This window comes from Octopus sinensis, linkage group LG5, assembly GCF_006345805.1.
Source record: "Octopus sinensis linkage group LG5, ASM634580v1, whole genome shotgun sequence".
NCBI lineage: Eukaryota > Metazoa > Mollusca > Cephalopoda > Octopoda > Octopodidae > Octopus > Octopus sinensis.
The window spans coordinates 33781006-33793752 of record NC_043001.1 but is presented as its reverse complement, the minus strand read 5'-3'; the positions used below and the strand labels follow the sequence as shown (position 1 = coordinate 33793752).

General features: G+C 33.9%; 1 protein-coding gene across 9 annotated transcripts in view; it reads left to right on the top strand.

Moving 5' to 3' along the window:
• LOC115211607 (protein Aster-B) overlaps window positions 1–12747 on the top strand; it is a 270613-nt gene that overhangs the window by 159424 nt on the left and 98442 nt on the right. For all 9 annotated transcript variants that reach the window (XM_029780198.2, XM_029780197.2, XM_029780194.2 and 6 more), the window contains 2 exons: window positions 1381–1484; window positions 10708–10884. In XM_029780198.2, the coding sequence (XP_029636058.1) occupies window positions 1381–1484; window positions 10708–10884 (281 nt within the window). The remainder of the gene's footprint in view (window positions 1–1380; window positions 1485–10707; window positions 10885–12747) is intronic.

Genomic DNA, 12747 nt, shown 5'->3' with positions numbered 1-12747 from the left:
CATATCAGCATGGAAAGCAGATGCATAATGATGATGTTGATGGTATGACTATTCATAATAGCCTTATTATCACACGATGTTCAGAATTTCACTCTGCCACAAATGTTAAAAAAATATGTCATATCATTATAAACGGAGTATTCCTATCAAATCAAAGTTTGTTTCATGAAAAGATGAAAAAAAAACTAAAATATTTTGTATAATGTGTAACATTTGATATTTACACTTTTGTTTCGTGTGTTGCAATTTTTTCTTGGGTTAAAAATGGTTCTGTGTATTTTATTATTTACTAAGATGCAGTCTTAGCTTTTCTTGTTTCTGTGTCTAGTTAGTGTCCAAGGGTCAAAAACTATGTAATTTTATCACCACATGTCATTTTCTGACAAAGAGCTATAACTAGCCTTCCCTTACCCACCTCTCATTTATACAAAAATCATGTGATGATGTGATGTCTGAAAAGAATTTATGATAACCAAGAAAGGGGAAGAGGGACATGATAAACACTAGGCTTGCAGTAAGGTTGAAAGCAAATTAATAGATGATAATCAAGGCTGAGAATAGTTTTTTTGTTTTTTTTGCACATTTAAATTAAGACTTACTGCATATGTCATTGAAATATGTGTATTCCTACAATTGTTAGTAATTGCTTTGAAGATAATTAATTATAGATGCTGACATATAAATGATAACTTGCAATAAAATGTTGAGTGCTTTATAAAGGTCAAGACCACTGGTGTATATATTTGTATTAACTCTATGGTACCTTAAAATCACTAATTCTTTCTTTGTTTTTTTTTTGTATCTCTTTTGTGGAATCTGTATTAAAATTTAATAACATTACAGTTTTTAAACTGCTATGTTCTCCATGCAGTTGTTACCCCAGTGAATGTTTTTTTAACTTATACCTTAACCCTTTCGTTACTGTATTTATTTTAAGATGCTCTGTGTTTCTTTCAATTATTTTAAATATAATAAGGAATTTAGTAAAATAACTTAGTTATCATTAAGCTAGTGTTAGGAACATAAATTGCAACTAAGGTTTGGTGGAAGATTTTAATGAAACACCTATGAAAACAAGACATTAATACTACAGAGCCAGAGCCGGTTTTGGCCGGGTTGGTAATGAAAGGGTTAAACATGCATAATCCTTTTGCAGAAATGATTTGTATTTATTTTATCTCTCCTCAAAAACTTTTTCTTTTGATTAAAAAGACAGGGGTTGGGGTGGAGTTGGAGAGGAGTATTTTTATTCCTTTTGTGCTTTTGTTCCTTTGTAGTGATTTAATCTTTCCTGCATCTCTTTTGTTTTTTTTTTTTGTTTTGCTCCTGCAACTAAAATATCATTTGGTTTCCTTATCCCTTACCCGCTTTGTGTTTCAGATTATTCTTGTGCGCTTCAAAAAGACATACTTGTGCATGGTCGCATGTTCATTTCTCAGAACTGGGTCTGCTTCTATGCAAACATATTTAGATGGGAAACTGTGGTGAGTAATGTTCTTTATATTATACATATATCTAACTGTTTTTATTTGTTTGAAGCAATAGATTTTTTTTAAAAATGCCAAAATCAAACAATTAAATGTTTGATGGCAGTACCTGTCTATCAGGAATGTAGTGTTCTCAATGCCAGATGGTATTTGTTTTTGATATCTAGATCAGAGACAAATTAAGGGTTCAGAGTCGGAGCCTTAACAGATTCCTGCTTGGACATCAAATTCATCATTTATCATTTAATGTCCACTCTCCATGCTGTCATGGGTTAGACAGTTTCACTGTCACGCAGTGTCACTGTCACGCAGTGGGATTGAACCCGGAACCATATGGTTGGTAAGCAAGCCACTTACCACATAGCCACTCCTACACCTGGTTGTGCAAAGATGCATATGATGGTCTCTGCTTGTATCGCTTACAGCTGATCCATCTGCTGCATTTAATTCAGTAAATCATAAGATTATGGATGACGTGTGCAATTACAATATTAATGGTTCTTGCTTGTGATGGTTTACTTCAGTTTTAACAAAATAAGAGCCATTAAACATGTCATGTGGAATATCATAAACCTTGGTACTAATTCTTATTGTTTGTAACGTATTCTTTGTTTTCATTCTTGATGTCAATTCAAGTGGTTTGCTTCACTACCACCTGCTTTCAGGTTCAGACCCACTGCATGGCACCTTGGGCAAATGTCTACTATTATAGTTCTAGGATGAACAAAGCCGTGTGAGTAGATTTAGTAGGTGGAAACAGAAAGAAGCTTGTCATTCATATATCTGTGTGTGCATGTGTCTGCTTGTCTTGGCATCACAAGATAGTTATAAATGAGTGTTATCATTACACAAGTGGAATCCCTCGTTTCCAATCTTCCATGAAAATATTTCCAGCCATTGGGGAATAAGTGAGGGTTAGCAACGGGAAGGGCATCCAGCTGTAGAAAATTTTCTTCAATGAAATTTGTCTGACCCATGCAAGTGAACATCAAAACAATGATAATAATGATAAAGTGAGTGTATGTGTGTGTGTTTCTTTACATTTGCATATCTTGGACCTAGTGGTGCTGTCATTAAAGTAATCCACTGACTTTGTGTCTTTGACAGTGTGCGAAATAAGAGGTCCTCCCTTGAAAAACAAGTAAGGATTAATGACAGGAAAAGCATTCAGCTGTAAAACAACACATCAATAATACGTTTGTCTAATTCATTATTAGCATAGAAAAACAAACATACAATATAAAGGAATACTAGGAAACCACATTGAAAGGGTTAGTTTTTTTTTTGCATTGATTCTAGTATTTTGTTTAGTTCTAATTTTATTGATCTTGGAAAGAGGAAAAGCAAAGTTAATCTGGGCAGGGATGTAATTAAATGCCACTAGGTGCATTGCTTGACACAATCAATTCTGGCATCCATCCAGTTACAAACATACATACATATATCCAATAAAATTCTGTGAAATTTCTATCAGATTTCATTCACAAAACTTTGCTCACAAGGCTAATGTAAGAAGGCCCTTGTCCAAGGTCTTTTGCAGTTAGATCGAACCTAGAACCTTATGTTTGTTAGCGATCATAAACATATGGCCATACCTGCTCCTGTATGTTCACTTTAATGCAACTATACTAGTTCTCATTTGATTGTCTGTCAAAGAAAGAAAAATATGCAAACAAATTTCTGAAAGGAAAATAAGTTGTTGCCATTTTATAATTAATTTCTGGTTTTCTGCCATCATTCTATGTCAAATTTTGAAAAATAAATTTTCAGAGATTTTATTACATTCCATTCAATTTAGTTTTCAATTTCTCTTCTCTAATGATATCTCCTAACATCATTTTCCTTTCTATTTTACTACAAAATGTTTGTCTTAAAAGCTAATTCTTGTGATTTTCTAAATAACATATCCATTGTTGTAACAATCTCTTGTGTATAGAATCTACTGAAATGGATGGAGAATTATATATTTAAAAGTTAACCATCTACATCTATGCAATGACAAAATATTTAGAACAATTTTATCTTTAGCCTAAACTGGAAAGAAAACGCAAATGTACACACTGTTTTCTGAACATATTTTTTAAGAAACCATTTAAATATGGGAACAAATGTTATATTGGAATTGCTTTTTATTTTTGGGAGGATCTGTTACAGTTTGTTCAACTGAAATTATACATGACATATGAATACATTTCTAGTGCATCAGATAAAATGCTTTGTAACATTTCTTTCGGTACTTTACATTCTGTATTTAAATGCTGCCAAGGTCGACTTTACCGTTTGTCTTTTAAGGGATTGATAAAATAAGCACCAGTTGAGCATAGGGTTGATATAATTAACTTCCCCTTTCCTCAACATTGCTGGCCTTGTGCCAAAAATTAGAAAGAAGTATTAGTATATAGTCTGAAATTCTAATATCCTAAAGATTGTTGTTTACTACATTTCCTCACAGTATAGTATTTGGATATGATTAGAAGCACTTAGTTGTAAGTTGAAATGTAGACGACACCTTGCATAGTTGTGTATTCAAACCCTTATATCACAACTGAGTTTGGGACTCTAGAGAAAATGCATGATTCTGTTTGCTCTTCACACTTACTTTCTGTTTGAGAGGTTAACAGTAGAATAGACATCCAACTGTAAAAACAATCCAGGTGTAAAAACAATTGTTCTGTGCAGTTTTCACCACATTGATCTTGTCAATTTTGAAAGTCTTGAGAAGCTCATGAGAACTGCCCCTATTCTTTGATTAATTCACAAAACTGACTCTTGGATACATTGTCGAGAATGTGTCCAAGTATGGCATCCTAGAACTATTGACAGTATGGAATTTGTAGAACTATTCATAGGTAGTACTTTTAGAATTACTAACTGGACTGGCAGCTGATAATAAATTTTTTTTATTTGAAACTTAATGGACAGAACAGTAATAATTGTCAAACAAAAAAAAAATAATAATCTCTCAAAATTGTTGGAGTGCCAATCAACCAGCATCACCAAAAATGGGGGATTGACAATCATTAGAGCATTGGAAAAAATGTTGTTCTGTCTCTTTATATTCTGTGAACAAATTTTGATGAGGTTAAGTTTGCTTTTCATCTTTTGGGGATTGATAACCCCCACTCACTTGAAATTCTTGGTCCTGGGCCTAAATCAGAAACCATGATGCAGTAATTATGAGATCTTAATCACTCCCTTCTTATATTAAAAGTTTAACAATTATACTTAACTCTATTCTAACCTTCTGCCTATTTCAGGCACTTCATTTACCAACATATTAGCTACTAATGTTAACAACTTTCATAAATTCCAATTTTGCAAATTAAAATGCTTTGTGTTTTGCTTCATATATTCATTAAATTATGAAATAATGTGACATTCATCCATACGAACTGTTTTACTCATTTCTATCAAGAGAATACTCATTTTGCTGTTAAAATGTATGGGAACATGGAAACTGTTACAATTTGATTTAGCAATTAGCTTATTTCATTTGCCACATATTTCACAAAGACTATAAAATAATACAACTTAATATTAATAAAGGCCAGTGAGATTGTGTGTGTTTTTCTGTGTGTGTACATATATAGTTGCTTAGCAGACAGCCTTTCTAGTGCTGGTGGCACGATGTATACAGTCAATTATTCTGTAAAATGGTAGGCATCCATCTTAAAAAAAAAAAAGAAGCAAAACTAAAAATCCCATGATAATCACAGAATTGTTAAAACTGTAACTGTGTAATGAAAACTAAAATTTACTCATGGCAGTAAGTTAGCTAGGTATGACTACCTTCTAACTGCCTAACTATCATCAAACAGTCCCGACAATTCTCTACCTTTCAGACACAGAATGTCAAGGTTGCCACCATTCATGTTAGTGCAATAAATGGTAGAACCAGATAGATTGTAGTAAAGAACAGGCAACTACACTTAATATTTGTTGACATAGAGAAGACCTTTCACAGGTTTCCATGCAAACCAGGGATGCAGGGACAGCATGTGAGAGCCATGCAAGCCATGTGCAGGGCTGCTGTTTGTAAAGTGATGCTTAACTTTTTAGCATTTAAACTGGTCATATCTGGCCCAAATTTTTTATGTTCAAACTGGCCAGATCTGGCCTGTCATACCTACCCTACAATGTCTTTGTAAAACTAAATGGTCATATTGAAATCTTGAAGCCACAAGATAATGCATGATTAATCAAAACAACGTGAATAAATAAGCATTACATTTGACGGAGTAATCTGAATGAATGCTAAAAGCTTAATAATGAATTTATCGAATAGTAAGGTGTCCATTAGGGCCTGACTTACCACTCCCTCATATGTGTTGTTGTTGTGTATGCTGTAGCAGGAACTAAAGACTGGTTGTCTATGGGAACTCCTTCATGCTGACAATCTTGTCCTGATAACTGAACAAGTTGAAGGATTAGAGATATAGTTACTGACGTGGAAGCATGGCCTAAAATCAAGAGGCCTAAAACAGGTTGGCAGAAATGAATGTTTTAGTTTGCAGCCAAGGAAACAGAACACTACTACCAACTGGGAAGTGGTTATGATCTATATGCAAAAAGGGACTAAGTAGGGACTCCATTCTGCTTACCTGATGCAAACGAGTGCACAAAAACCATAGTGGGATTTCAGGCAAGTTGATAAAGAAGGATTTCATATGTAAAAGATTTAGGAGGGTAACTAGCAATAAAAGCACCCAAGAATTCTAACATCTCAATAACACAAAGGTTTATTAGAAGTAGCTGATACCTTCTGTTATATAGGTGATCTAATCAGTATTGGAGTAGATACAGTGAAAACATAGTATCTAGAGTTAGGTTGGATTGAGAAAGTTCTGGGTACTATGGACCTTTGTTCATAACAAAAGGCTTCTGTCTCTGAATGAGGGACAGACTGTATAATGCTTGTGTTTGCCATATTGTATTGCATGCTAACAAAACTCATGGGATATGTGAAGAAATGAGGTAAGCGCACTCCTCTAGATGTACAAATGTCAACGGGTTGAAATGTTTAGAGTACAAGTGTGCTGAGAGAAAAGTTGGTTATCTGAATTATTTGCTGTAGTTGTAGTGTTCTGTGATGGCAAAGATATTTGGTGTGTGTGAAGAACGATTGTTGGGTGAAAGAGTGCCATATGCTGCTGGTGAAAGGAGCTTGTGGAAGAAGACTGGAAAAAGACATGAGTAGAAGTGGTGAGGGCACAGGAGATGACAAAGGACCTCACAAATGGGGACATACTGAAATTGACTTACCCATCACACATTTACAGGAAGTAACACAAACAACAATTTTTATTATTATTATAATTACCAACTGAGTATTGGGGTTGCTGTAATCAACTTACCCTTTCCTCTAAAGTTAGTGGCCTTGAACTAAATTTAAAACTATTATTATTACAATGATGGTACATACACACACACACTACTGTGTGTGGACATCATATATATATATATTCATTTTTGAATTTGGTTTGCAAGATTCTTTATGTGGATTCGTGTGTTGAAGCTTATTTTGTTGTGTCTGGGGACAGTCATTCTTTTTTAGTGCCTTATTATTTAACACACTCACCTGTTCAGTTTCCACTCGTTTATTTATTTTTCTAAAATTTTCTTTGCATCTTGCAACTTTTTCAGTAGTCATTCACTCTGTCCATTATCTGAGCTGTAATTTTTGTATGTTTGTATGCATGTGTGTAGGTCAGTGTGCATGCGCATACACGTATGTTTGTATGCATGTATGTGTATGTGTATGCATATATATATATATATGTATGCATGCGTTTACGTTTGTATGTATGTATTCTGCATATTCATGTGTTTGTGTTTTTGTTTGCGCGTGTGTGTGTACCTCTGTCTCTTTGTGTGTGCATGTCTGAATGTGTGTGTGTGTGTCACACACACATATGCAAACACACAAACACATGAATTTGCAGAATATATACATACACGCATATATAGATATGCATACACACATGCACACACATATATATATATATATATATATATATATATACATACTTACATATGTGTATGCACACGTATACTAACTCAAACACATGTACACAAACAAAAAGAATGCAGCTTGGATAATGGACAGAGTCAATGACTATTGAAAAGGTTGCAAGACGCATTGGATATTTTAGGAAAAATAAATAAGTAAATGAGTGGAAACTGAACCAGTGTGTGTGTTAATTAATAAGGTATTAAAGAAAATTACTCTCCCCAGATACAATATATATATGTGTGTGTGTGTGTGTATATATATATCATCATCATCATCGTTTAACATCCGTTTTCCATGCTAGCATGGGTTGGATGGTTCGACTGGGGTCTGGAAAGCCAGGAGGCTGCACCAGGCTCCAGTCTGATATATATATATAACTGAATTATTTGGTGTAGTTGTAGTGTTCTGTGATGGCAAAGATATTTGGTGTGTGAGAAGAACGATTGTTGGGTGAAAGAGTGCCATATTCTGCTGGTAAAAGGAGCTTGTGGAATACAACTGGAAAAAGATATGAGTAGAAGTAGTGAGGGCACAGGAGACGACAAAGGACCTCACAAATGGAGACATACTGAAATTGACCTACCCATCACACATTTACATATACATATATATATATATATATAATATATATATATATATATATATATATATATATATATGAGGGAGAGAGAAAATGATATTCATATATTTATGAAACTAAGTGTCCTGTATAGTTATGGGTTTGTGAAAATATAAAAAATCAATGAATCTTTTCATTCTCCCAATAGACATTTCCCTTAAAGTTACCAGCTAGACTGATTTAAACATTAATAATTGTATTCTGAAGTTGACATGTTAGCAGGTTATTAATATTTTAGCAATGCAATGCATTTGTGCTCATTAATACAGAAATAGTTTGATGTATCTCATATCAGCAGTTTATTACATTACAGATAATAAATAGCATTTTATTGCTCTGGCTTGTTAGCAATTTGTTGTTTTTATATTTTCTACAATCTGTGGTAATATCCTCGTTATTCAAAACTGCAAATATGGAAATATTGTATACAGTAAAAATAAAATTTGGTATTGAATTTTTTTTCAACTGTTTGTAATTGAAAGTTAAATTCAAGCTAAGATATCTTAGTGAAAGTATTGAGAAATATACTTCAAGTTTTCATTGTATTGAGCAAAACCAGTTTTCTTAGCTTTTGTTTCCACTGTTAATGACAAGCAATTTAATCTTCACTATATTGAATTTTCGAGGTTTTTTATTGTTGTTTGATTTTTGACCAGTCTTCCTAGTTTCAAAATTTTCCATAATTCTTCATGATGTTATGCCATGAAAGCCAGTCATCAGCCTACAGAACTTCCCAAGAATATCCAGGCCTGATCTGTGTCATTACTATGTCATTACTTTCATGATAATGGCAAAAGAAAAGGGCTGTGGACATAACTCTGATAGTCATTCACTTGGACTCTGCTTATCAGCGTGTTTTAATTATCATTCTACATAATGTTGGTTGATCTGTTAGAAATAGCAGCCTCATCTCCCTCAGATTCTGCCTCACCATCTTAAAACTTTATTAGATAAACAAGTCCTAGGTCTACTACGTTTGAATAAAAGACAATGATCATTGCTTGTATGCCTTTGATTATAGGTCTGCTCAGTTAGAGATGATCCACAGCAAAAACACAACTATCTGATTTATTATCATGAGTCATTCCACAGTACCCAGCAGTTTTATTGCTCAATGACTGCTGTGTGTTGAATCTTTGTTTTTTGCTAAGAACTTGCAGGTTTCTTACCAGAAATATAGTGTCAAAAATGAATGTTCTAATAGAAATCCTATCTATACTACTTAATCTTGCTCTTGAATCAGCGTAAGATCCTCTCTATGACCACTTGATTTGCTAGAAATAGTAGCCAAATCTTCCATAAATCATGCCCTGTCTCTAAAAATGAATGATGCGTTGGCTAATTTATTCAAGGATATACCATGCCCTCAAAAAGGTGGGTTGGTCACAGCTGGAATGCTTTTGATTATAGTTCTGTCGTGTTAAAACTGAGTTAGAGCTAAACCACTGTAACGTTTTGTACTAACTTTGCAGTTATTCTTTTTAACTTTTTCTTAAGCTGATACTGTATCTTGAGATTATTGTAACTTTCCTTTATTATTGCATATTCCTTTTCATTTTGTCTTCTTTTTTCTTTTGATACTGGTGTTTCTGTATATATCATCAGAGATAACATGTTCTTTTTAACTATAGAAGTATTGACTCATCTTAATGCTTTTAACTGTTGCTATATCTGTCACAGATTAATAGAGCTATTTTGCATATTACCTAATATTATCTGCTTAGATAATCTGTATTGATGATTGATGACAATTAAACAGGATAACTACCCTAGTTGAGATAATCCACACAATCTATTAACTCTTTTTAAGATTATGAAACTACATTTTCAAATGTGGCTTCATAATCTTAAAATGCATCATAATCTTAAAATGCATCATGTTCGTAGAACATTGTAACTTGTCATATATATATATATATCATCATCATCATCATCATCGTCGTTTAGCGTCCGTTTTCCATGCTAGCATGGGTTGGAGCTAGCATATATATATATATATATATATATATATATACACACACACACACAAATACATAAACATACATACTTATCATTATCATCATCATCATCAGCATTTATGTTCATTTTCCATGCTAGCATGGGTTGGACTGTTTGACAGGGGCTGGCTAGGTAGAAGACTGCTCTAGGTTTTCACTGTTTTGGCCGGGTTTCTACAGCTGATGCATTTCCTAACACCAAACTCCTTATATATATATATATATATATATATATGACACCACCAGTTGACTTGACTCTTTTTCTTTTTTTTTTAATCAAAATGTTTTATTCTGTTCAAATCTAACCAACCTTGATCAGAGACATGAGAAAAGTAGACTTTAAAATGTTGGAAAAGCAGTTTTTGCTTGCTCTCATTTGGCCATCCATAATTTGAGCAAACAAATTGGTGTTGCAGCTAACCTCTGAATGTGGATACTAAATGGAATGACACAGAATTTAGAGCTAATGATTTTTGAATTTTAGATTGGAAAGAGACACATGTTATTTTACATTAGAACTTAGAACCATAAATACACAATTAGCTTATTGAGTTGCATATGATTTATACTGCATGCTTTTGTTTATTTCAGTTAACTATTCCATGCAAGGAAATATGTGCTATTACCAAAGAGAAAACTGCCCGAGTGATACCAAATGCTATACAAATTGCTACAGAAAAAGACAAATATTTTTTCACCTCGTTTGGGACTCGAGACAAAACTTTTATGATGTTGTTCAGGATTTGGCAAAATGCCCTGATGGATCAGGTAAATATTTTGTGCATATTGAAAATCTTCACTCTAATATTTTTGTGCTGAAGTTATTTTTCTATATAATCATCATCATCATCATCATCATTTAGCGTCCGCTTTCCATGCTAGCATGGGTTGGATGGTTCAACTGGGGTCTGTGAAGCCAGAAGGCTGCATCAGGCCCAGATATTAAAATATCTAATTGTCTGGTATATGGCATTTCCATTGAAAAATCTGTTTTGTAACATTGAACAGATCCTTTGGTCTCATTATTTGTACTGAATTAATTAATAAAAAGCACTACAACTTGTTAACGAAGGGGATGGAAAGCAGCCTTAAGTCAGTTGAAGAAAGATGGCAATGAGAGCTAGAATTACATGCACAATACACAGAATAAAAGACAGAGAGGCAGCAAAATGAACAGTAAAGGAGCCACAAAGAGGAAAGTGTTCATAGGCAAGTCAGAAATAGCAGTGAATTTCAGGAAGCATGGAAATTTTGAAGGATGCAGTATCCTGACAGCTACCAACCGATGTAGGAAATGACAGAGAACATTGGAGTACTGGAGTAAATGCTTTGCAGTTATGTCTCTTCTATTCTGATTTCAAAACATGCCAGTGTTGAATTTGTTTCCATTTCTCCAGATTCAATAGAATTATAATATACTGGAGTCAATTTAATTAACTTGATTACCTTTTACTAAAGTTTAGATCTTGTACTAAAAATTAAGAAATCAATATAATTTTTAAAATATAGTAATTGATTTAAAACAATGACAAAAGCTTCTTACAGGCTAAACAAAAAGGTAAGCTTGAAGGCAAAACAAAGAATTTCCATCTTTGAGTAATTTAACTTTGCTAATATCCTTCAGCAGTTGAATTGTTTCTTAAATTTGTGAAGTTGTTTGATGCTTATATATAAAGTGTGATGTTGCATGGTAACAGAATACAGACATTAAATGCAGAGAATGTATGAAGGCTGGAGGGGAATGAAACAAAATATGCTCCCCTAAGTGTATTAATATTCATGAACAACATGTAGGCATAGGAGTGGCTGTGTGGTAAGTAGCTTGCTTACGAACCACATGGTTCCGGGTTCAGTCCCACTGCATGGCACCTTGTTCAAGTGTCTTCTACTATAGCCTCTGGCCGACCAAAGCCTTGTGAGTGGATTTGGTAGACGGAAACTGAAAGAAGCCCATCGTATATATGTGTGTGTATATGTTTGTGTGTCTGTATTTGTCCCCCCAACATCGTTTGATGACCGATGCTGGTGTGTTTGCGTCCCCGTAACTTAGTCGTTCGACAAAAGAGAAGTCCTGGGGTCAATTTGCTCGACTAAAGGCGGTGCTCCAGCATGTCCACAGTTACATGACTGAAGCAAGTAAAAGAGTAACAGAGCACGAGCTATGAGAATTGGATGGTGGAGAAAGTGGTTGAAATGTGCTATAGAGAAGACTGTGTTGGTATAGATGCATAATTCATATGAAGGTTAAAGAAATGCCAAATGACCCAAGTAGAAGAAACTTGCAGTTGAGGAGGACAAAGAAAGACATAGACAGAAGTGGTAAATGCATATCACAAAGTAGTCGACAAAGGACAGCAAAATTTGACAAGTTACTGTGTTTCTGAAGAGTACCCATCAAAATCATGCAACATTGAAAAAATACATGCGGAAGATACAATGCAAATTTCTCCTTTTTTGGGGTCGATCTAATTGACTGGCTCCTTCCCCAGAAATTTCGAGCCTTGTACCTAGAGTAGAAAAGATTACTTAATGTTTAATTAGTGATTCTCTTTTTTATCTAAAATTTTTTTTGAGATTTAGTTTGAATTAGAAGATAATTGTATGACCACTTTAAATCTGTCTCTGATTCTG